Genomic DNA, 24,376 nt, shown 5'->3' on the forward strand with positions numbered 1-24,376 from the left:
TCATAAGTATGTTTTTTTTTTCTTCATTATTTTGAATTTCGATGTAATGCAAAAATGACAATGCAAAAGAAGAATAATTATGAAATTATGGAAAATGTCCCAGTTACATGTTTAAAATTCAAAGCTATAAAATAAATATTTTAGAGCTTAATTACACAACGTCACAAAGACCATTTTTAAAGTTATTTGAAAAAATTATAAAATTCTGACTGATTTCAATATTCACAATTAGATTTAAAGTTATAGTCTAATAATTTAAATTGCAGAATTTTAGTGTTTTGAATATGAGATGAAAAAGTTAAAATTACAAATTATTATATTATGACTTCTTGACATTCGTTCAAGTGGCAGAAATTAGCCTATTTGCTACTCGACATGGTACCAGCCTGCTCTCAGCCAGATTATCGCTGCCTGGCTTCTATTGTTATAATCACCTCTCTACTCCATGGAGTCCTCTCAGACTGCGTCCTCCGCTCTGGAACGACTCGCCTTTAACAACACCGCGCTGAAACGGCTCCCGGTAGATGTCTCCGCCGAGCTCGGCTCCAGGACTGTCCCGGGAGCGTGTTTCTCCCGTGTCGGCTCTCTTCAACCACTGCTCCGGCCCACAATCGTGGCGTTGTCCCAGTCAGCTTTCTCTCTATTGGGCCTGAGTGCGCAAGACGTGCTGGACGACCCTCTGGCCCCGGAGTATTTGAGCGGCTCTAGGCTGATGCCTGGTTCCGAGCCGGCTGCGCACTGCTACTGCGGGCATCAGTTCGGGCTGTTCGCGGGTCAGCTGGGTGATGGAGCGGTCATGTATCTGGGGGAGGTGGAGTCCGATACCCACGGACATTGGGAGATACAGGTGAAAGGTGCTGGAGTCACACCTTACTCCAGGTAGTTTTTTTTTAAAGTTATGTTTTGTTCTTTTGTTAGTTGGTAGAACAGTGAGTTTAAAGGTGACCTTGGAGACCTTTCTAAGTCTTGCATGAATGTGAGGGAGAGCTGATTAAGAGCTTAGAACTGCTTGGTGCACACCTGATTTATTCCTCATTGGTTAACAGCTAATTTGACAGCATAAAACAGGCACCAACAATGTCTTTTGCATATTTATCCACACCTTTTTCTGCATCGGACTGTTATGGCAACTTGCAAATCTATTCAGATCTGTTATAACCTTTGGCATTTTGCCACATCCCATCCACTAACCTCATTGTATTTTAGTGGGACTTTTTGTGGCAGACCAGCACAAAGTAGTGTGTAATTGTGAAGTGGAAAGAAAACAATCTATTCTTTTTAAAGTGTTTAACTAAAATCAGAAAAACGTGAAATGGACTTGCTATCAGTCCTCTGAATCCACACTTTATGGAACCATCTTTGGCTGCAAGTATTTTGGGGTAAGTCTTATCCAGCTTTGCTCATCCACACACTGAAGTTCTCCTCCACTGGCTAGGAAAAATCAGCTCAAATTCAGAGGTGTATATCACTTTTTAGGTTTTCCAGAATCTCCATCTATCGTCCCTAAAACTTCAGTTTTCTTGGTAAAAACAAAATCACCTCCACAACATTACACTGAAAATTAAGTTACAGCATTGTGATAAGTACAGTGTTAAGTTTTCCTGCACATAAAATTGTGATGATAGGCCTTGAGGATCTTCTTCCAGATGTTTGCTGTGTCCTTAACATAGCTTGTGGTGATCTACCAAATGATGGTGTTCCTTCTGTAGTGATTTTCCTCTTTCCAGTGTTTGTTGAAGGTCAGACTTGTGGAGTAGGCATCTTAATTGCCATCCTGATAGCAGATTCTCTCACCTGATTTGTGAAACTCTCCAGCTCCTTCTGAGTTGTGATTACTGTTCTTCATGACCAACCTATGAGTTTAGATGGATGTCTGTCTTGGTAGGTTTGGCGTTGTGCCATACTCTTCTGTTTCATAAAATCTAAGAAGATTGAGGATGGAGCATGACAAAATGTGGAATACTTCAAGAGGCAAAATTACTATTGACCTGTAAACAAACCTGTATTGTGTTCCTTTCAGAGACGGTGATGGCAGGAAGGTGCTTCGCTCCAGCATCAGAGAGTTCCTATGCAGTGAAGCCATGTTTGCCCTGGGGATCCCCACCACCCGAGCAGCTTCCCTTGTTACCTCTGACCTCTACGTCGGCAGAGATCCTCTCAACAATGGTGAACGGATTCTGGAACGTTGCTCAGTTGTCATGCGTCTCGCCCCTTCCTTCATTAGGTTTTCTGACTTTCTTTGTAGATAACAAGCAGAATCTTACCTTCACAAAAAGCGGGCGTGAATTCTGCCTGTGTCGTTTCTTTCTGTGTAAACCAATAGATTTGGCTCCTTTGAGATCTTCCTGGGCCGGGATGAATTCTCTGGCCTGCAGGGTCCCAGCGCGGGGCACCATGGCATCCGTGCTCAGCTGCTGGATTATGTGATTGAGAGTTTCTATCCACACATTCAGCAGGCTCACCACAACAGGAAAGAAAGAAATCTCTCTTTTTTCAGAGAGGTAAGACCCCATTGCATTCTTCTTCCAGGCTGCCTCATCTTTATGGCACTGCTTCTGATTTGTCCACCAGGTGACGATGCGGACTGCAAAGCTGGTGGCCCAGTGGCAGTGTGTTGGCTTTTGCCATGGTGTCCTCAACACAGACAATATAAGCATCCTGGGTCTGACTCTGGACTATGGGCCCTTTGGTTTCATGGACAGGTACCATGGACATAATAAGGCTATCTATGCCAGACTTATAATATGTTATATAAAGAATGATAATGTGATGACTCACTGCAACAGTTTTCCAACTTCGTTAGACCAAAAGGGAAAAACCTGCTATGATTCTCTTTTTTTATTTTGCCATTACCTCAGGCCTAACCCCAATGTTAGCCCCCCTTATACAGGGACATACCTGCTTGTCCCTGTAACGACAAGCAGGTATGGACGATGATTCAATAGATACTTTCCTTCAACAAATTTATGTTTTTTAGTTGAATATAAGGACACATGCGGTTAAATGTGAAAAAACACTTCTAAAATGATTCACATGGTCCAATTCTTTCCATCACACAAACCTGGGATTTTAATTTTCCACATCCACCTGCATCTGTCTGGCAGATTTGATCCAGATTTTGTCTGCAATGCCTCAGACAAAAGGAGGCGCTATTCGTACCAAGCGCAGCCCTCCGTGTGCCGCTGGAACCTGGCTCGTCTGGCCGAGGCGTTGGGCTCGGAGCTGAAGGCAGCAGATGCAGGAGCGGTGCTGGATGATTTCATGCCCACTTATGAGGCTTTCTATCTGTGTGGCATGAGAAAAAAGTTGGGACTTGTGAGAAAAGAAGAGGCAGAGGACAGAGAAGTTGTGTCAGACCTACTGCGGGTCATGCACAACACAGGTAAGAAAAAAAATGCTCGAGATATAATCTTATAATGGTTTATGTGGAAATAATTGTACTCTTGTTTTTTTTTATGCAGGGGCTGATTTCACCAACACTTTTCGCCTTCTGAGCCGTGTACCTTGGCCTGAGGGAGGAGATGATGAGAGGGCCACTGTGGGGCCAGTGGTGGACCTCATTCTAAAGCAGTGTGCCTCCATTGAGGAGTTAAAGGTGGCTAATAAGCCTACGATGGAGGACCGGTGAGAGGTGTATGGTGGATGAGTTTACTTCTACTTGTACAACACAATAAAATGATACTGAAGTGTGTACCAGCCCCACCGTATACTCTCATTGAATGTTTCACCACTGAACTTTTACAAATCAAGTCCTTTTTGTTAACTGATCTCTTTTTGTTTTCTTTAATGCCAGCATTTTGGAAGACAGTCTTACCAAGATAATGTGTAAGTTAATGATGTGATCAGAAACAGATCACACTAGAAAACATCAATTAGGCAGAACACAAAGGTGATGTGAGGCACAGAGATTTCCTTTTCTTCATGGTACTAGTTAGCGGGTCTACTGACCCTGCTCTGTGATTTTTATGTGGCCTACTGTCATGTTGCTCAGTTGCCGTCATTCTCTATTGCTTCCACATTTTAAAAATACCTCAGTCAGTTGATTGTGGCATACTTAGTTCCAAGGAAACTTCATGCCTGGATTACAGGATGTACAGATGACATCATTGTCTGGCCATGCAATTCCACTCGATTCTCATCTCACCTCAGTGTTCCGTCTGGATTTTTCCCCACTGAGCTTGATTTCTACATAGAATTTCAATTGGGCCGATCAGCGAACAGAAGGAGGACTTGTGAACGACATTGATTATCTGCACTGTTTTAGAATTGTAGTCTGCCTATATAAGATTGTAGTTTGGCAATGCTGGACTACAGTTTGTGATGACCATGCTTCCAAAAACTGAGCAATTTAAGTCGGAGCAATAGGAATGTTTTTGACATTTGACATTGCTGCAAAAGATGTCTTGAACCTACTCCCTATGGGGTTGTTTACAGTGCACGCAGTTTTAATTGAGCCGGCGCATTACATATGCCATGCCCAAATGTTAGCGACTGGGTAAAATCAGATCCAATCGTTCAAAACTTCAACATAGTCCATGCCTTCAGCAAGCAATCGTTTCTCAATAGTAAAGGGTCCAGACCCTCTGTACAAACCAAAGCATAGAACAAGGTTTTATAAGCCTTAGGTAATGATGTTTGAATGGCTGAATTGAATGATTGCCTATAAGTTGCAACTTATAATAGCCTATAAGTTGCAACACTTATAGGCTATTTTTGATTTACACTGTTCAGTCTCTCACTAAAGTAGAACAGTGGTGAACAGATGACAGAGACATGGGCAGCTAAGGCTCATGGGTACTTCCTATTCAACAGATCGGACAAGCTACTTACTAGTGACTAGAACCTAGTGGGTTCTCTGCTGCCTACCAGAAAATGTTAAGGGATGGTTTGAGTTGGAGATGTTGACTTAGTCTCTTACGTCCTGGGTCTCAATCCAATCGTCCATCCATGGGATGTTCTGGGCAAACAAGTCTAATCCATAGTTGCTTCACCTTCGCAACTTCTTAGACTAAAAAGTTATGCTACAAACATCTTGGTATCATTTAGTAGAGTCCCTGCCAAAATGGGTCATACCTGTTTTGACAGACAAAGGGCAACCAATACATTATTAGAAAGCTGGCCATTATATCATCCATAATCAGTGTACATGTACAATTTAATTATCAATTTAAAGACTCGAGCCAAGAAACTATATTTACAGTTTCTTTCCTTTTTAAACAACTTCTAACTTTCTTGTGTCATTTCTTCTTAGTGAACTGGCAATGATTCTGTCCATGGCACACACCAACCCAGTCATGTTCGGAATGGTAGCAGACAGGCCAGATGTGGCCCAGCAGCTGGAACTCATGGGCCGGCTAAAAGAGCTCCTTGAGACGGATCAAGAAGAGCTGAAAGAAAAACAGCGTGATGACTGGATCCGCTGGATTTGCCGATACAGGTCAGGGAAAATTACCCTGAAAAGCACATGTGTTGTCTGTCTGTTGCGCTCTGTCAGAATTGCAAAGTGTAAGAAATATTGGCCACATACAGGTTGGCTTTTATTATCAGAGTTTAGAACCATGTCACAACTCCTTTAAACAGTTGTTTTTCTTTTGCTGCTGGTATACCAGGAGGCGCTTAGCCCGGGAGTTTGATGGCACAAGTGACTTGCACCTTGTTAAACAACAGAGGCTAAGAGTGATGAACAGCAGTAATCCCCGTGTGGTTCTTCGCAACTATATTGCACAGAATGCTATTCAAGCAGCATATAAAGGAGACTTCTCTGAGGTAAGACTAAAGCTGGAAAACCCCAAATCTCCCATATGGTAACCAGGAACAGTGGGGTGTACTAACCGAGATGCTCAGTGACCAGGCTAACTGCTATAAACAACGTAAGCCAGTAGCAAGAGATAGTAGAAACAAAGTTTGGATGTGATGAGAAAAATATCCAGTGTCTTGGAAAAGAAGTTCTGTTTTTCTGTTTGTTTTTTTTTTTCAGGTCACAGTTATTCATCTTTCTTGCGTCTTGTTTGACAGGTAAACAGAATTCTCAAAGTTCTGGAGGACCCGTACACGGACCCTGAACCTTTGTGCCAACAACAAGATGGAGCAGGTGATGAAAAGGAGAAGCTGTTTGCTGATGGCTACGATGCTAAGCCTCCTGCTTGGGCTCAAAAAATTTGCATCACTTGATCCACATAGAGCCTCCCTAAGCTCCTGCTGCAAGAGAGAGAGAGCGAGAGAGAGAGATGTCTGTTTTCACTGCTGGAGTACAGCAAACAGATTACATGTCATATGTTTATGTTACATCTAAAACATGACATTGATATGAGAGGAAAATTTACATCAGTCACCCAGTTACTTCCTCTCAGACTCCCTCTTCTGTTGCATAAAGGGAGGATGTTATTTTATGGTGTGTTCTGCCATTCGTTTTTGCACAAAATTAAGTTTTATCATATTGCAAGAATTTTTATTTGTAAAATCATATTATCAGAGTTTATATTAGAAAAAATCTTCAAATTTATTGGCACCCCTGTATTAATGTGCACAAAGTCTTTAAACAAAACCTAATGTTACACCAACAAACTGAGAAAAATCATATTATTTTAATCAGTTTGGCAATACTTCAAATAGAAACCATAAAATCTAAAAAAAAAAAAAAGACATCAAAAAATCCACCAGATTTAGTTTTTCATCAAATGTCCATCATGGAAAACAATTGCTAAAAAGTGTAGTTGACAAAAACTAGTATGGAAACCAGGTCAGGCTTCCATACCAATACTTTACTATTTAATGAATTCTGTCCTTATTCAAAATACCAGAAAGCTGCCTAATGCCACTTTGACTTTCAGTGAAAAGGCAAACACTACAGAATGGTTTAGTGGAAGACAATGATTTATGTGGAAAAGAACCTCATTCCCACTGTGAAGTACAGTGGAGGAACTATGATGCTGTGGGCCTGATTCACCACCAAACATTCTGGGAACTATTAGAGTGGATAATTCCTTTAAATACCGGCAGTATTTCAGCAATGGTACTAACAAAGAAATTGTTCATATGTTATACAATCACTATATCATAAAAAAATATACAACTTCTACACCAATGATGCCAATAAGTCTGGAGGGCATCGTCAATTTAGCAATACTCTTCAAATACTGATTTTTATAGACTGAATGGAATCAGGTGGAGTTGCACTGTTTCAAAGCCCATATTGACAAACGTACAACTTAATAATAATTCTAATGCGGATGAAGAATGACGGCTCAGATGACCAGTCACACAGTGACCTGTCTGAGCCTGAAGTTATGGGAACACACCAGAAACTCACACCTAAACAAAACAATCACTGGACTGAATTTTAGCCTGTAAAATGCTAACTTTTGTTGCATGTGTTGTGAATGACATGATTAGAGCAGTCTTCAATAAAAGCAGATGTAGTAGCTGGTCTATCTGAACTTGATCTGTCTGGTTTGTGGTTTGTAAATATCGTGTGTAGCTTAGACTTTCTTTGAAGTGTAAACAGTAGCACAAGTTATTTGTGAATATAAAAACCTAACCTCCCCCCCCCACCTCAACCCCCGATCTGGCTTCCATTAACCCAGACAGAGGCTCAAAGAAACAGAGTAAGAGATCACAATCATCACCGCTATCTGCTCTATCTTCATCCCCCGTCACTCGCGTCTGGTGAAAAGACCAAAGGTTTTCAATATGACCAACAGTAGTTTTCTAGAGTGGTACAAGACAATAGTGACCAACACCAAATAAGAAAAAAAAAGAAACTTAACTTATCTTTCAATTGCACCCCAAAAAAGGTTTATGTTGCTTTTATGCATGTCCAGTCAATAAGGAGTTAACTAGGCTCAGAATAACATCAACTCACCTGTTTTGTATGGGTTTGCAGTACATTTTATATAACTATAATGTCTTATTTTTAACTGATTAGGAGGGAAGAGAAAGACGGATTTTGTCCAGAGTGCCATTCCTCTGAGAACTGCCTGTGCCGTGACCAAGGTTACAATAGCTAAAACTACTCATTACTCTTATCTAATAGTTCTTCAATCAGCAGTTTACAATAAACTGAAAAGGTATAGGGTAAAGGGTTCAAAGCTGAGTGAACTTATAAATAGTACTTTTGGTATTTATCTTTATGATGCCTCTCTAGGGGCAGGTTAAAATACATATCACTACAATTTTTTTTTCTATTGTCAAGGTTGAACAAGTCATTGTGCTGTAATGAGGTATGACACCCACTTTAAAGCACATTATCTAGGTTTTATAGATTTGTCTCTTTTTCTCTAAAGCAAACATCATAAAAACAATGTTCTGTCACAGTTTTACATTCATTCTCACCCACATACCACTGTGTTTATAGGTGCAGAGCATAGGGGAAGACATTTGTTTTCCTCAAACCGTTCTTTTCAACTGATCACATGTCTGCGTCAGTTCAGCTGTGTCAGCTCAGTAGGAAATGAGAAGGATGATAATAGACTCACTGTGGTTATGTCATCTCTAAACTGAAAGTACTGCTGCATTTAAGCTCTGCATTGTTCTGAGGATGAACAGATAAGAATAAAAGATAAGCTGATCCACTGGCTCAGAAGACAGACATGGCTAACGTAAAAGAACAACTCTTGGATATTTTTCTAGAACTTCCTGATGAAGATCTTCGGACTTTTCAGTGGTATCTTTACAGCAGCAACCTTGAAGGATTTCTACATATACCAAAGTGTAAAGCTGAAGGCTTGGACAGGCTGCGCACTGTGGATCTTGTGGTGCAAACATATGGTTATGAAGGTGCTGTTAGCGTAACTGTGATCATACTGGAGAAAATGAAACAAAAACTTTATGCTGATCGACTAAAAGAGTTATGCAGCAACGGTAAGCAAATGTCTTGGTGAATTTGTTTGCTAAAAAGTGTTGGTCAGTAAAATCTGTATTCTTATGTTGTGTTTTTATCAGATAAAAGCAGTAAAACAAGCGAAGGTAAGATGCTAACAAAAATCAACTCTCAATTGTCTTTGTTCATCTATGTTTGTACTTAAGTACAAAATTGTTCTTTCAACAGAAAGTGACCTCCTCACAATCCAAGAGAGACTGAAATGTACATTGAAGGAACAGTGTCTGAAAGTTTACGAGGGCAATGCAGGGGAAGGACAACGTATGTACCTGAAAGAAATCTACACAGAGCTGCATGTGATTGCAGGAGCCTGGGGAGGCTTAAGTGACGAGCGTGAGTTCAGACAGCAAAAGTCCAAGCAAATGGCAGTGGAAGAAACAATTAAAGTCCGAAATCTATTCAAGCCCGATCAGGAAAGACGGATAAGGACTGTGCTTACTCAGGGTATACCTGGAATGGGTAAAACAGTCTGTGCACAGAAGTTCACTCTGAGCTGGGCAGAAGGAGAAGAACATCAGAACATGACCTTTCTCTTTCCGCTCCCTTTCAGGGAGTTGAATTCCTTCATGGGCGAGGGAGACTCTTCATTAATGGGCCTACTCCATTGGTTTTTCCCTCAGATAAAACCCATCGAGAAGCTATCAGACTCCAAAGTCCTCTTCATTTTCGATGGCCTTGATGAGAGTCTTCTCCCATTAAATTTCAAATACAACAAGGTTTTGAGAGATGAGACGGAGCCGGCCCCGCTCGATGTGCTGATCACAAATCTCATCACAGGGGATCTGCTCTGCAACGCATTCGTCTGGATCACATGTAGGCCTGCGGCAACGGGCAAAATTCCTCGAAAGTACATTGACCAGTGGACTGAAATCAAGGGCTTCACTGAAGACCGATGGCAGGAATACTTTAAGAAGCGCGTGAGTGACGATGCCCTCTCCCTTCGGATCATAGACCATGTGAAGTCATCGAAAAGCCTCTATGTAATGTGTCAAATACCAATTTTCTGCTGGATCACCGTCACTTTGATTAAGAGAATGCTGCATGACGACGTGACTGGAAGATTGCCCAACACCATGACTGAGATGTACGTGTATCTTCTTCTCTGTCAGACTGACCGGATGGCTGAAAGGCACTACCCCATGAGCGGCGATAACATTTGTTTGAAGCTCGCAGAACTAGCGTTCCGTCAGCTGGAACAGCGCAAACAGATCTTCTATGAGGCTGACCTGAAAGAGTGCCACATGGACATTAATGAGGCAACCATGTACTCAGGTGTTTGCACAGAGATGTTTCACATGGAGGCGGGAAGGGGACAAAAAGTTTTTAACTTTGTGCATTTGAGTATCCAAGAGTTTCTGGCAGCTGTGTTTGCCCATTACTCATACATGCATAACAAGGAAAACGTTCTTCTGGGACGTCTGGAAAGACTTTCCTCAAAACTGTGGAGAAAGTCTCTTTTTGGCTTTCATAAATCTGCCATTGAAAGGGCTTTGAAAAGTCCAGATGGCCACTGGGATCTCTTCCTTCGCTTCCTTCTGGGCCTTTCGTTGAAGTCAAACCAGGAACTCCTTTACGGTGTGCTGCATTTGGAAGCAGAAGGAGAAGAAGATGTGGCTAAAACCATACAGTTTATCAAAGAAATTATCAATGAAGAACCCGAATCAAAGCTCAACTTGTTCCACTGTCTGGGGGAGCTCAGAGATGAGTCTCTGGTGCAGGAGATTCAGAGCTTTGTAAGTTCTGGGAGGATTGTAAGCACACAGTTATCTTCGGCTCAATGGTCCGCTCTCACTTTTGAGTTAATGACATCAGATACTCTGGAGGAAACGTTTGACCTAAAGAAGTACTCAAGATCAGAAGAAGGGCTAGAGAAGCTGCTGGTTGTTATAACTTCCTCCACACGTGCCCTGTAAGTTTACTTATAACATTCTTTTTGCCCATTGGTTGTAAAGTCTCAGATTCAAAAACAAGTAGCATTTAGATGTAATGATGGGCATTCTCTTGGCTTCAGTTGAGCACTTTTTATCCACTTTTTATCCACAGTCAAACAAAAAGTAACCCCTGCTAACTGCTGCCTTTTTGTTCCTTTGAAGCCTAAATTACTGCAACCTCACTGAAAACTGCTGTCCACTGCTGGCCTCTGCCTTGAGCTCAACATCCTCTCATCTAACAGATTTAGATTTGAGTAACAACAAGCTGAAGGATTCAGGAGTGCAGCTGCTTTCTGAAGGTCTACTGAGCCCACAATGCAAGCTGAAGAGTTTAAGGTCTTGTTATATGATTTTAACACAGAATTTCTGCAAAAACAGAGAAGCTTGGGCAAGAACAACGGTCATTGTGACCACTGCCTAAACGTGCTGTCCTGAAAGTGGCTATATATATAAAAAAAAAAAAAACTTCATGAACTCCAAAAACATGGCTACGAGAACAGAATGACATGATTTTCTTGTTTCCCTGGAAGAGAAAGCACATTTCTCTGTTCTTGCAGAATATGCATTGCCCTTCACTTTATCCTTTATAAACTGGCTGTAGAGACTGTCAGCAGTTTGTATTTGAAACAGAACTCTGCACTTCCTTATTTTTAGATTGCGTGAATGTAAAGTGGAGGGTGGCTGCTGTGAGGCCTTGGCTGCTGCTCTTAACACAGAGTCAACACAACTGAGAGAGCTTGACCTGAGCGCTAATGACCTCCAGCATAGTGGAGTGACGGCCCTGAGTTTGGGACTGAGCAGCTGTCACTGCAAAGTTGAGACATTGAGGTTTGATCTGCTTCTTTCTGTCAAGAATCGAACATGTCTATGTTTATTCAGTAAATTTAAAGACGTTATTTACGTGACTCCAGTTGGAGGTACTCAAACAATCAACACATTGAAAATAATAATATATCAGATTGGCGCAGGAAAAAAGTATTCATGAAACAAAGTTGCAAAAAGGCATAATAACTCAAGAATCCATCTGAAATCTGTCACGATAAAGAAAGTAGTCTTCCCTCGATTGGCTTGTAAATGATGACCTATATAAAGGTTTTTTATAAACAAGATATCACAATAAGCACCTCATATTGAAAGCAAGCTTATAACTTTTGCAATAGTATTGTTGCAAACATCCTTCTAGTTTCAAACATGTTCGAGTGAGCACGAGTGGGCCATGAATAGGTGCTTCTTTAAAGATGTCTTATTGTAGTGGAGTCGAATGACAGGAGTTTTCCAAATCCAAAGGACCACTCATAACTTCAGAAAGACCTTGAATTGAACCAATTTCTTGTACTGCTCCAAATCACCACGACAGACTCGACTGTTAAAGAAAAAGCACTTTGAATCTTCCTTGAAGTTTGGAGATTTGGAAAACCAGATGGAACTTTGCAAGAATATAGACATGATGGGTAAAAATGCTAATATTGTATTGAACTAATGACATGAAGGGAATTGTATGGCACATCTTCTTAAAAAAAAAAAACACGCTAAAAGTAACATCTGAAGATCAGACTACCACATAATGATGTGGTATTGCTGTTATATAATTAAAACAATGAATTGAGAAATTTTCTGGGAAACTTTTGATTAGTTTGAAAAATTAAACTAGGCTGAAATTTTAACCAAGACAACAGTCAGTGGTGGGCATCGCTAACTAAAAGGTTACCTGTGGTAACCCAAAAGCACTGATCTTAAATATTACTTTCATTAACACTAGCTGTTTTGTATTGATTGTATTTCTTTCAATAAAATTTTGACACACAAAAGAGAACAAGTGAGAAAGACATGGAACAGTGCAAACAGTCTTCACCTATTTAAAATAAGAACAGGAAAATAAACATCTACTTGAAGAATCCCTAGCATTCGATAATTAAAACTTCAACACAGATGAAATAAACTCTATTTAAATCAAAGTTTACAAAACAACCAAAGAAATTAGCACCTCAGAATATTAATTAATTTAGGAAAGCTAAGTTCGCTAAACGTTTTCAAAGTTAGCAAAAATACTAAATTGTTATATGAAAATTTTGTTTCGCTGTTAGCGCTTTAGCAGAAGGGTGCCCACCACTAACAATGGTCCCAAACGCATATCCAATTGAGCTCAACCAAATTTGCAACTGACTTTGGAGGCAGAAAACAAAACTTAATGTTTCCAAGTAAATCATCTGACTTACTCCATGTCTATGCACATTTTAACATTTTTTGTGCTACTTTTTATGATTTCTATGTGTGTGTGAATTGCTTGGCTTGTTATTAAAAACATTTTTTTCTTCTAACTACTTTTGTTTTAACAGTTTAAATCAGTGCAAACTGGGGGAGAGCTCCTGTGGAGCGTTAGCTTCAATCTTCAACTCAGGCTCTTCTCGACTGAAATCTCTTGATTTGAGTAACAACAACCTGACGGATGCTGGCATGTCCCTGCTTGCTCCTGGACTAACAAGTCCAAGTTGTAAACTAGAAACTCTGAGGTCAGTTGAAATTAATTAATAAATTTCAGGATATCACTTTTCTAAACTGGGACAGAAAATGTTTTTGTCTTGAAATAAGAATCACTTATAAATGCAGTTGAAACCTACAAAAACCTATTTTAATGCAAAATGATTTTTTTTTAATGTTATCTTGTAGTTTTTATTATGTTTAGGACATTATTACTCAAGTATAAGCTGTTGTTAAATTGTTGTCATTTTTCTTTTTCTTTGTTTTTGGTCAGACTCAGCTGCTGTGGCCTAACACAGAAATCTTGTAGCTACCTTAGTTCACCTCTCAGCTCAGACTCCGGCAAAGTCAAACATCTGGACCTGAGTGGGAACAGCCTTCAAGGTCCAGGTTTTAGTACACTGTGCTCCGGCCTCAAAAATCAGCACTGTAGACTGGAAACTTTAATGTAAGTTTGTGCAGCTAGACTCTGTGGTTTTTGTCATGCCAGATGTGGCAAAGTATTGCCTGTTTCACTTCTCTCCAATCATGATACTTTAAAATGGAACCTTCTTTGTGATTCTCAACAAGCCTTTCTATGAACTACCTGCAGATTAAAAGAGTGCAGTCTTCAGAAATGCTGTGCTGACATCGCCTTAGTCCTGAGCACTAACAACTCCCACATGAAAGAGCTTGACCTGAGTGAGAATGACCTGGAGGACCTGGAAGTAGAGTTGCTCTCTAACGGAATAGCAAACCCAAACTGTGTCTTGGAAACCTTGAGGTAAACGGTCCTTTCTGTCCCCAAAACAACCACAATATAATTATCAAACAAATCAAGGAAAGCATCAAAATAATTTTAGAGTATAGAGAGTGTCTTGAATGACCCCTGTCTTGCAGCCTGTCGTTTTGTGGAGTCACTGTGAAAGGCTGCGCTCATCTGGCTTCAGCCCTGAGCTCCAACCCTTCCCACCTGAGGCAGCTGGACCTCAGTTACAATTATCTCCAGGACTCTGGAGCGGATCTGATCTCGGATCAGCGGGACGATCCACTTTGTAGACTAGAACATTTAAGGTAAATGAACTTCAAGTATTGCAAAAATCTAGGTAAACAAATTCAAACTATTTGCAAAACCCATGGCATACTCAAAAGGTTTCTTCAGGCATGCAAGATGCCACACAGTTGACAGTTATATTGTGATGATCTGTATGTCAATGTCAATGTCAAATTTATTTATATAGCACTTTAAAACGGGTAAAAAACTGCACCAAAGTGCTGTACAAGAACGACAACACAAATGACAAAACAATATAAAACAATACATCAATTAAATGCCAAAGAGTAAAAATGAGTTTTAAGAAGTGATTTAAAATTACCCAGGCTGTGGGCAGATCTAATCTGGAAAGGTAAGTTATTCCATAAAACAGGAGCAGCAACAGAAAAAGCTCAATCTCCTTTCCTCTTAAATCGAGTCCGAGGAACTGTCAATAATAACTGATTATGTGATCGTAAAGTTCTGGACACAGCCAGTGTAAAGATGCCAGAGTAGGCCTTATATGGTCATGCTTCCTGGTTCCTGTAAGAAGCTGTGCTGCTGCGTTCTAGATCATTTGAAGTCGCTGAATCTGTGATCTGTAGTTGTTTGGACTTTTTCTACTACATTTCTACTTCCATCCTACTGCATATGGCTCCTCAATATGTGTTTTCATGACATATCGAGGACACAAATGCATAGAAAATGACAGATTTCTGTTTTGCTGCTTTATTTGTTAAGCAGAAAATGTTCTCCACACAGGAAAATCTGTGTGGAGCAGTGTCCCAATGGTACTCTACTCTATGGTTGACATTGATTAAGGATTTGAGTTTCTTTTAATACTTCTTTCTACAGTGTGGATCATAATGAGGAATGTTACCTGAAATCAACACTAAAAAATTGTAAGTTGTAAATATTTCTTTCCATTCTTTCTCCAAAGATTTTTTTTGTTTAGCTGTTGTTGCCATTTAAACTCCTCATTAAGTTTCAAAACATTACTGAAGTCTGTTATGTTTGACTTTCAATGTTACCAATTGATGTATTTTATAGCACTGAAAAAGCCTGATTAGCTTCCAAAAACTTTGCATAATCAAACGTGGTGTGATTCTTGCAAGTTACTATTTGTTGTGAAAGTAATGATTAAGCATTGCAATAATCGAAAGTGCAAACCCAAATGGCTTTATTGAAAGGGAGAAATAATGGATAATCATAATGTCTTTAACGACATAAATGATTTGTCCCATGTATGGCCAAAACTTGGCCTAATTACCATCATGGCAAAGGGTTAAACCACCAGTTAAAAAATAAAACTTGTTTATTTTTTACAGACTCCTGCATCCTGACCTTTGACACAAACACAGCCTCTACGTCTCTCTTTCTACACGACGGAGGTAAACAGGTGACGTGGGTTAGGGAGTCACAGCCGTACCCAAAACACCCCGAGAGGTTTGAAAGTGTCTCCCAGGTCCTGTGTCACCAAGGCCTTACCCAGCGCCACTACTGGGAGGTGGAGTGGCGAGGACGCTGGGTGGACATCGCCGTCGCCATGAGGGGAATCAGTCGCAGAGCGAACAGTCACGTGTCTGCGTTTGGCAAAACGGACCAGTCCTGGTGTCTGTTCTGCTCCGAAGATCACTACAGCGCCGAGCATGACAACGAGCGCAAGGAAATATCCGTACCCGCGTCTCGCTCTCGGAAGGTTGCGGTCTATCTGGACTGGCCTGGTGGCACCCTGTCCTTCTACAGGGTGTCTTCTGGGAGCCTCAAACATCTTCACACGTTCTACAGTAACTTCAGCGAGCCGCTCTACCCCGGGTTTGGGATGGAAGAGGATGACTGCTCTGTCATTATTTGTTCCAGTTAGGATACGTAGGAACGCGTTTGGGGTAACAGCAGATGCATTTCCATCGATCTTAAAATCGCAAAATTTGACATTTTGGAAATCTATAAACCTGCCAATTTAGAAAAATAAAAGTTTTGCTGATGAGGTGGTTTTTTTTTGGTTGTATTTAAATTAGTATACTTCACAAAACCGCAATGCAAACACTATTTTGCGTCACACAAGTCACATGATCAACAATAAGATGCTGCTACTGCCAGAGATGACGGAGAAGACGACAGGAAGTGGTAGGTGGAGGATGACGTGACTGTTTTTTAATGACTTTGGGTGAGCAAAGTTATTCACATGGGATTTTAATTGCGTTTCTTTTTTTAATGGAAGTACCACAATTGCAAAATTGCGTTATTTCGACATTAGAGGAATATCAACAAAGTTTTGCACACATTTGTAATAGAAACTCAGTTTATGGGTGAAAGGTACCATTCATTAATAAAATAAATTTTTATTATGAGTACAACACTTTTTGTTTCTATTCTGGTTTTGCTTTCTTATGTCGCAAACCGAAGACCTGAAAAGAAAACTGCAAAAACTAAAGAGGAAAAGATTAAACAAAATACCATGTCAATATTATTTTGAGCCTCTCCAAGTTATTTGAGGCAGGGTATTTCCAGGGACAATCACTTGGTTCAGTACAACCAAACTTGGTCATGTTCAGAGCCTGAGATTGTGTACTTTTTGTTCTGATATGGATTGTTTGTTTTTTTGTCTTATCGGATCAAGCGAGTGTACTGCACCACTCATACCAAATGTAGCTCAGAGTGTTCTACAAGACGGAAACTATGTAGATACAGAAAATGTCATGAAAACAAGAAATATACTTCAAGAATCAAACTAAAATGTATAAAAATCATAAGAAATTTGTTAAGAAATAATAGAAATTAACTCACGAAATGAACACTGACTTATATTGAAAGCTGCAGTAAATGTAACCTTTACAGTTATAATTTAACAGAGCAGGTCACTGATGACCCAAGGGTAAAGATCAGTCAGTGTGTAACTGACCAGTAACATTTATCCTAGCTTTAGGTCTGAGTTCATAACGACACCTAGATTTCCTGCATGTTCTGTCGTTCCTATCCAAATATTTCATTTTGGGACAAAAATTAATGACCTCTGTTCCGTATTAAACCTGCAGTATTTCACCTTTACAAAAATATGTTTTTGTAACATTGTCACCATGTCATGACAGTGTAATGAGACAGATAAATCTGAAAAAAAATGTAGCTCCTCTGCCTTCTTCCTCTGTTAAGTCAAATACATCACCCGGTCAGAAACAACCAATCAGAGCCAGGAGGAGGGTTTTAGCGCTGTCAATCAACCTTGTGTACGCAATGTCAAATGTGTTAATGGCCGAGGAAAACTGTTTATCCATTGTCATGGTGGATATACTAGCAAGCCTTTGCATTCATGAGAGGCGTAGCTCGGCCAGGTGATTGTGGTGAACCAGCTGTAGCGTAGGAAATGGTGTGAGCGGAATGTACATGAGGGTGATTGACATCACTAAGCCCCTCCTCCTGCCCCTGATTGATTGTGTCTGACAGAATGTGTCTTCCTGCAGATGCTGTATGATCACAGGGGGGGGAGGGGAGGGAGAGGAGCATGATTTTATTTTATTTTTTTACAGTTTATCTATTTCATATTGTAGAGTCACAATATAGTGACAGCTTTAGCAAATCTGTAAAAAATGACACTTTTATAAAGGTGCATACGGCTCCTGTAAGTTGGAGGAAATTCTGAGTCATTCACTGATGTGTACTGTGGACAGACTGACTTAATACTGTAATAGACCATAATCATGTGGTGACAGAAACAGAAAGTTGTGACTCATTATGACACAACTTGTAGTACTTGTTGTACTCCTCACTATGTTGTAGTTCTCTGTTTGTTTGCATTCTACATTTACAATAATAATAATATGTTTTATTTGTTTGGTGCTTTTCCCAACACTCCCTTTACAGACATCAAGCAAAACTACAAACAGAAGCCTAAGTACATCAAACCAAATTATAAAAGGAGAACGTAGAAATATTACATTAAAAAAACAGGATAAGCATTAAACAGGGCAATAGTCATATATTAAAAGTTGTTCTGAAAAGGTATGTTTTGACATGCGATTTGAATGTGGATAGGTTTTCAAAAATAGAACAAAATCAATGACTTTGGGCTGCATCATTATCTGACTAGCAGATTATCTTCATTGTGTTGCACATTCATGCTGTTAGTCATTAAAGATGAAATAAATGTGTCTCTCTCAGACAGGTCGACCCTGACCTGGTCATTTACAGTAAGAATTCCTCCCACACCGCTTTATCACTTCTTACCATGAGATCCACTGACCCGCAAAGTGGACTCTGATGTTATTCTTCCAATTGGATGAATGCTGAACGCAAGAATTCAGTGCATGCATATTCAAGAGAAAGTAAGGGAGTGATATCATACACACAACCTTTTAGGTTTTGAAGAAAAACACTCAGTTCGGAACAAGTGGACTTCACGGCATTAATCTGTGTCGCTTGGCCCGCTTCTTGAATAATGCATTCCTCTCTTGTTAGAGTCGCCTGCAGGGTTGTTTACTTTGAGAGGCGTAGCTCGGCCAGGCGGGAAGAAGAAATGAGCGTGGAAGTGTTTCCAGACAGAAATACTGACAAGTCCTTGTTGAGAATTTGCGTAACATAGTTTGAGAGGGCGGAGGATAACGGTTGTTTTCCTCCAGCCAAGCAGTGGAGCTTAGAGCTGCTGTTCTAACATCCTCCCACTAAACATGACCTCATAGAGAGAGAGGGAAAAAAAGATTACACTTATGGGAAGTGGGGAAGGAGGTGTGGCAGTGTAGTCTGTTGTATAAAGGAGCTGGCTCTGTTGTACAGTGTGAGCTGGGGTGCAAGGTCCAACCGACATGCAGGTATGTATTAAACCTTAGTGTTGCAGTTAGGCTGCAACACTAAGTTAGTTAGAACATCTGTGCTTTTAGCTGTTTGTAAATGCTTTAAAATGAGAAAATGCTGTTTCTTAAAAAAGAAAAATAATAAAGATTATAACTGTTGATTTAAAAAATGTCACTTGTAAACGCAGGTCAAAATGAAGAGTCTCGGTTATCGTGCTCTCATATTCACGCTTCTGTTGAGCTACTCAGTCCAGGCTGCGGTAAATATGACTCAGCTTTATTTGTGGGTTAAAACTTGTACTTATCTGTATTCAAAGGACTAAACCTGTGTTTGTCATTCTCATAGAAAAAGCGGAAAGCCCTCAAATCTCAAGGTAAAAAAAACAACAACAAAAAAAACCCTGCTTATGATAGCAAGTTTATCAGAACATGCAAAGACGGAACATTTTTTTTTGGTCATCCTTATCTTTATTTCTGTGAACTTTAGGTACAGACTGCACACAGATCAGAAGTCAGTCTCCAGATGCCCCCAGTGGAGTCTACGTAATCCAGCCTAAGGGACTCAATATCCGCTTCAAGGTGACCGATTGAAGACATTTCTGCTTTTAATTGTAAATGATCTTAAGCAGATTACTTGACACTGTTGTTTTCTGATTGCAATTGTAAGTACTTTAAGATGATTAGCAGGTTTTAACAGAAAACACACAAAAAACTGTTTGTACTAAGTTTTCCATAATGATTCTAATTGGTGTGAAGTAGGCGACAGAACGGTGAGGTGCCAGCTACTACTTATGATGTGCACAAGTTGAACTGTTTAACGCAGACAGCGTCCAATCAAAGGAAGACTTACTCCAAGTCAACATCTAGAAACGGCGAAGGAAAAGGGTAGAGGAGGCAGTAAAGTTAAAACCAAACCATCAGAATGGGAAAGAAAGATAACTAGTCTCAGCATCTTCGAAACTGCTGAGCTGCTCGGATTTTTACACACAGCCATTTCTGGAGTTGATAGAAAAATGTAAAATAAAAAAAAATAAAAAAAGATTAAAAAATATCCAATATTGGTTGTTGAGGAGGTCAGAAAAGGTTGTTTTAAAGAACTGCTAGTTACAACAGATATATTTGGAAAATCAAATACCTCAGTAAACAGCAAAATCGTCTTCAGAGTCTCGTTTTCAGCTGCCTAACATTGAGATGTTCAGGGTCAGAATTTGAGATAAAAGCATGAATCCATCCTGACTTGTACCAACAGTTCAAGCTTGAGACGGCACATAAGTTAAATGCCACCACCAATCTTAGTATTGTTCCAGATGACGTTGGTCATTTTCTGTAGTCATTTTGGGGACCGCTAGCACAATAATTAGAATTTCACAAAGTTCAAATCACCTCAGTTTGGTTTCTTGAACATAACAATGAGTTAGTTCACTGTGCTCTGAAGGGTACAATTAGAGATTCACATCATGAACATGCAGCTGAGCAGTCTAAACCGCCTGCGTGATGCTAATATGTCAGTAGGAGCCAATGTTGTAGACATTTTGTTGAATCAAAAGAGAGGTATAAAGCCGGGAAGGTTTTTTTTAACTCAGTTTTTGGTAGATGTATGTAATAAAGTGGCTCTACATTGTGTTTGGGCCCTTTAATGATTCTGTTCAGAATGGAAGTCTGCCTGGGACCAAGGGATCCGACTGAGTTGCCTAAAACCAAATAGCAACTGCAGAACTAGTTGCTCAGCCTCATAGGTGCAACCAGGTTATAACCAGGTTGAATAAAAGTGGTGTTATATTTTCATATCATAATCTGTCATTTTATCAGGGGTGTGGTCACGTTTGACAGCCAATGTATTGATTGTTGTTTTTCCTTTTCAGGTGTACTGTGAGATGAACTCAGATGGAGGCTGGACGGTGTTTCAGAGGCGCAGTGGAGGCTCTGTATCTTTTGACAGAAAATGGGCAGCATATAAGAATGGATTTGGAAACCTGACACGTATGTGAACTACATGTTATTTAGGGACTTAGTTAAATATTGGGGGACAACTTGAGAACAAACTTAAAAGTTAAACCCAGCATATTATGCTTTGAGTTGGTTTTTGGTTTTTTAGTAGGAGGTTCAGCTTTACACAACTGGTGCAAACCTGTGAGAAAACCCCCCAAGCATTTTGGTATTTGTGCTGTGTTTAACCCCTTAGAGGATCACTGGCTGGGTCTGAAGAAGGTTTTCGCATTGACAAAGAACCAATCCAAGAAGTGGATCTTGAGGGTGGACCTGTGGGACCACGAAGGTGGCACTGCTTTTGCCGAGTACAAGAACTTCAGACTGGGAAATGAGAAAACGGCTTTCAAACTCCACGTTGGGAAATACAGCGGAGATGCAGGTACGCAAGTATTCTGTCTACCATCTGATAAACATTGGTTGAACCTCTTAACATCTAGTTTGTTTGTAATCATTGTGCAAGATCATTGTGCAAGATTTGATGAAACATTTAACATTTGAAGTACACTTCCTTCCAACACCCTGCCCTTTGTAAGGGAGTTGCAGTGTTGGCTGTGAGAGTGGACACAGCTTTTTCTCTTTAAAAACCCATCCAATTATATTAGGGCATTTGTCTGTTTACTGTATCCCGAAATAATCTACACCCACTAATCTGTTCAAGGTTGCAAGGGGGCTAGTACCTATCTCCAGCAGCCATTGGATAAGAGGTGGGGTACACCTTTTACAGGTTACCAAAATGCAAGAGTCACAAAGGAAACATTTTTGAATGAATTGGAAGAGTTGATCGCCAGGATTTGCAAAAAGTCCATTTTGTTAGCTGCAAAGGCACTTGGCAGTGTGGTGATAGTGAAAAAATAGATTTCTTGATACAGTTGTCATTGTTTGATGTGCTTTGGCACTGAAACTTGAGACATGCCTTGCATCAAGTTCCGATTCCTGGCCTGTGGTCTTTCTGCAGTTTGCATGTTCTTCCTGTATGAGTGGGTTCTCTCCGGGTACTCCGGCTTCCTTCCACAGTCCAAAAACATGACTGTCAGATTAATTGGTCTCTCTAAATTATCCTTAGGTGTGAATGTGGGTGTGCATGGCTGTTTGCCCTATTTTTCTCTGTTGCCCTGTGATGGTCTGGCAAACTGTGCATGATGTACCTCACCTCTCACCAAATGAGAACTGAAGAAAGGCACCAGTCCTCCTGGACATCCCTGCAAGGATAAGCCTTTTTAGATAACAGATGGACATTCTTGCGTGAATTAACAATTGCTGTTTAACAAGTAATGAATCACTCTAACAATCTATAGCTATGCTCAATTTATCTTTGTTTGGGTTTTAAGACAAACACTGCAATTCAAAGAATCTCAACAATCCTAAAAATTCCTTGTCTCTAGTTTCATATGGATCCAACCAATTGAAATTTTGCAAAGAAAGCAAGATTTCGGTGCGTTCTACAGATACTTTCCTAAGATAAACTCTTCTCTACCAAAAGGTGACGCCATCCGTGGAGCCTATAAGGGCATTGACCAGAACGGCTTTGGATTCAGCACCGTTGACCGCGACAATGACGGCTGCTCTCCGTGCCTTTTTGGAGACATTGCTGAAACAAAATGCTCCCTTTCGGAAGGAGGCGGTTGGTGGTACAGCCAGTGTGGCTCTGCCAGCCTCAATGGTAACTGGCACCCTTCTGGGGAACACATCGGCTGGGCTTCTGGTCTCCACTGGCTCACCTGGAAACCACCCGCCCCTTATTCAGCCAAAGCCACAAGAATGATGATCAAGTCCATGTGAGGGAGAATGTAGGAACCTTGGCCTTCATTTTTGATCCCTGGGTGATGTCAATATGTTGCTTCAAAATCACACTATGATGTTACATCTTTCTATTGGTTACAGTCAAATTTGCTTCTTTGCTTTACTTTTATACTCACGTAGTTTATTACTTTTCATTATTTTTCTTTTACTTTGTAGCTGAGTTGAATGTTACCAACATAGTTTGTTTCTTGACTGATGTATTTCACCTGGAAGTTGAAGTATTTTGGAAATAAATTCTTACAATTTGGAGAAATGTCATTTGTTTTTATTCTGTATTTATATGCATAGGACTTGCTGTATGAGAAAGCCGCTACGAGTTCAATCCATCTATTGTTTGTAAAATCACACACCTCATCAGGAAATTTATTAAACAACACAATAATTGACAGTTCATTCCTTAAATCAGTTGGTTCCATCACCTGTTAATTGTGTTAATAATTGCCATTGGCACCTACTGGTAGTTGTTCATAGCCAAACCAAGCCTATTAACGCACAACAGCATTTTAGGCATGTGTAAAATGTTGTTGCATTTTTGTAAGAAATTCCTTTGTAGTTAAAATTGTGTTAAATTTGTGTTTTTTAGCATTAAAATGGGAGTTTTGGCAATAAAACTGGCGTTGCATTTAGGTGTTGGACACCTCACTGTTTCTTAGGTCATTGAACAGCGTTTGGTGTTCAACAGCTCAAGACGATTGACTCATGTTTTGTACATCTAAAACATAAATAATAGTTCTAGGAAGCATTAGCTTAACATGAATTAAAGGGAGTTTAAAACTGAGTTTTTGATGTTTATCAGCTTTGTTTAAGCCTTTATTATTGAATTATAAAACCGGTCAGGCTTTCATGAAAACCTGAACGTATAAGCTCCACGTTTAATTATTTATGTAGATGTGAGGGTTCAGTTTTATTCCCCTCTGATGAATCAAAGTTAAACTACGAGAAAGGTTTTATTTTTGGCTTTGATAATCACATCTTGCAGGATGTGAGATTTTACATAATTTCATATTTATTAGCTATGTTTATCATACTGAATGGATTAGGCCACTGTAAATTAACATGCTGGTGACATCATACATTACTGACAGCTTTTATGCTAAACTTAGCATTTTGGATCATTTTAATTTATACACTAATGATAGCATACTGAATGATGTTAGCATACTAAATGACACCTGAGATGTGTGATGACACATCACAGGTGACATCACAGTGACACATGTGATGTCACCAAGCATGTTTACTTACATTGACTTAATCCAGTCAGTATGGTAAATATTGCTAATAAATATGAAATTATGTAAAATGCTTATTTTAGGTACAAGGCTAATGTTAGCATGATGGCTATCATTAGCATATTGAGTCACTAGCATGTTGATACTACTTGCCCTACTTGCATCACTTAAGCTAAACTTAGCATTTTGGATCATTTTAATTTATACACTAATGTTAGCATATTGAATTGTGTTAGCTCACAAATTTTGTGTTTGTCAACCTGCTAGCGATA

The 24,376-nt window shown here is 39.9% G+C and overlaps 3 protein-coding genes across 4 annotated transcripts; all 3 read left to right on the plus strand.

The window, feature by feature from the left end:
• Positions 1 to 388: 388 nt before the first annotated feature.
• Positions 389 to 7,436, plus strand: selenoo2 (selenoprotein O2). Of its 2 annotated transcripts, XM_015016181.1 has the most exons (10): positions 389 to 879; positions 2,021 to 2,224; positions 2,324 to 2,501; positions 2,572 to 2,702; positions 3,105 to 3,382; positions 3,462 to 3,595; positions 3,794 to 3,825; positions 5,252 to 5,437; positions 5,610 to 5,766; positions 6,016 to 7,436. In XM_015016181.1, exons 1-10 carry the CDS (start codon positions 446 to 448, stop codon positions 6,169 to 6,171), a joined length of 1,890 nt encoding a protein of 629 aa, XP_014871667.1. In that variant the 5' UTR covers positions 389 to 445; the 3' UTR covers positions 6,172 to 7,436. The 2 variants fall into 2 exon arrangements, with proteins under 2 accessions (XP_014871667.1, XP_014871668.1); XM_015016182.1 differs by lacking the exon at positions 3,794 to 3,825 and having other exon boundaries at positions 3,462 to 3,624.
• Positions 7,437 to 8,563: 1,127 nt separating this feature from the next.
• LOC106935637 (NACHT, LRR and PYD domains-containing protein 3-like) lies at positions 8,564 to 16,658 on the plus strand. Its single transcript, XM_015016198.1, has 11 exons — positions 8,564 to 8,859; positions 8,941 to 8,964; positions 9,047 to 10,787; positions 10,972 to 11,145; positions 11,464 to 11,637; positions 13,146 to 13,319; positions 13,562 to 13,735; positions 13,880 to 14,050; positions 14,167 to 14,340; positions 15,155 to 15,201; positions 15,628 to 16,658. Exons 1-11 carry the CDS (start codon positions 8,589 to 8,591, stop codon positions 16,161 to 16,163), a joined length of 3,660 nt encoding a protein of 1,219 aa, XP_014871684.1. The 5' UTR covers positions 8,564 to 8,588; the 3' UTR covers positions 16,164 to 16,658.
• Positions 16,659 to 18,990: 2,332 nt separating this feature from the next.
• Positions 18,991 to 23,121, plus strand: LOC106935638 (angiopoietin-related protein 5-like). The gene is made up of 7 exons (XM_015016199.1): positions 18,991 to 19,101; positions 19,272 to 19,343; positions 19,430 to 19,457; positions 19,571 to 19,662; positions 20,946 to 21,063; positions 21,266 to 21,451; positions 22,553 to 23,121. The coding sequence occupies exons 1-7, from the start codon at positions 19,096 to 19,098 to the stop codon at positions 22,849 to 22,851; spliced, it is 801 nt and encodes a 266-aa protein (XP_014871685.1). The 5' UTR covers positions 18,991 to 19,095; the 3' UTR covers positions 22,852 to 23,121.
• Positions 23,122 to 24,376: the final 1,255 nt, after the last annotated feature.

Source organism: Poecilia latipinna, unplaced genomic scaffold (assembly GCF_001443285.1).
Source record: "Poecilia latipinna isolate Pla-1442-1.1 unplaced genomic scaffold, P_latipinna-1.0 Scaffold1991, whole genome shotgun sequence".
NCBI lineage: Eukaryota > Metazoa > Chordata > Actinopteri > Cyprinodontiformes > Poeciliidae > Poecilia > Poecilia latipinna.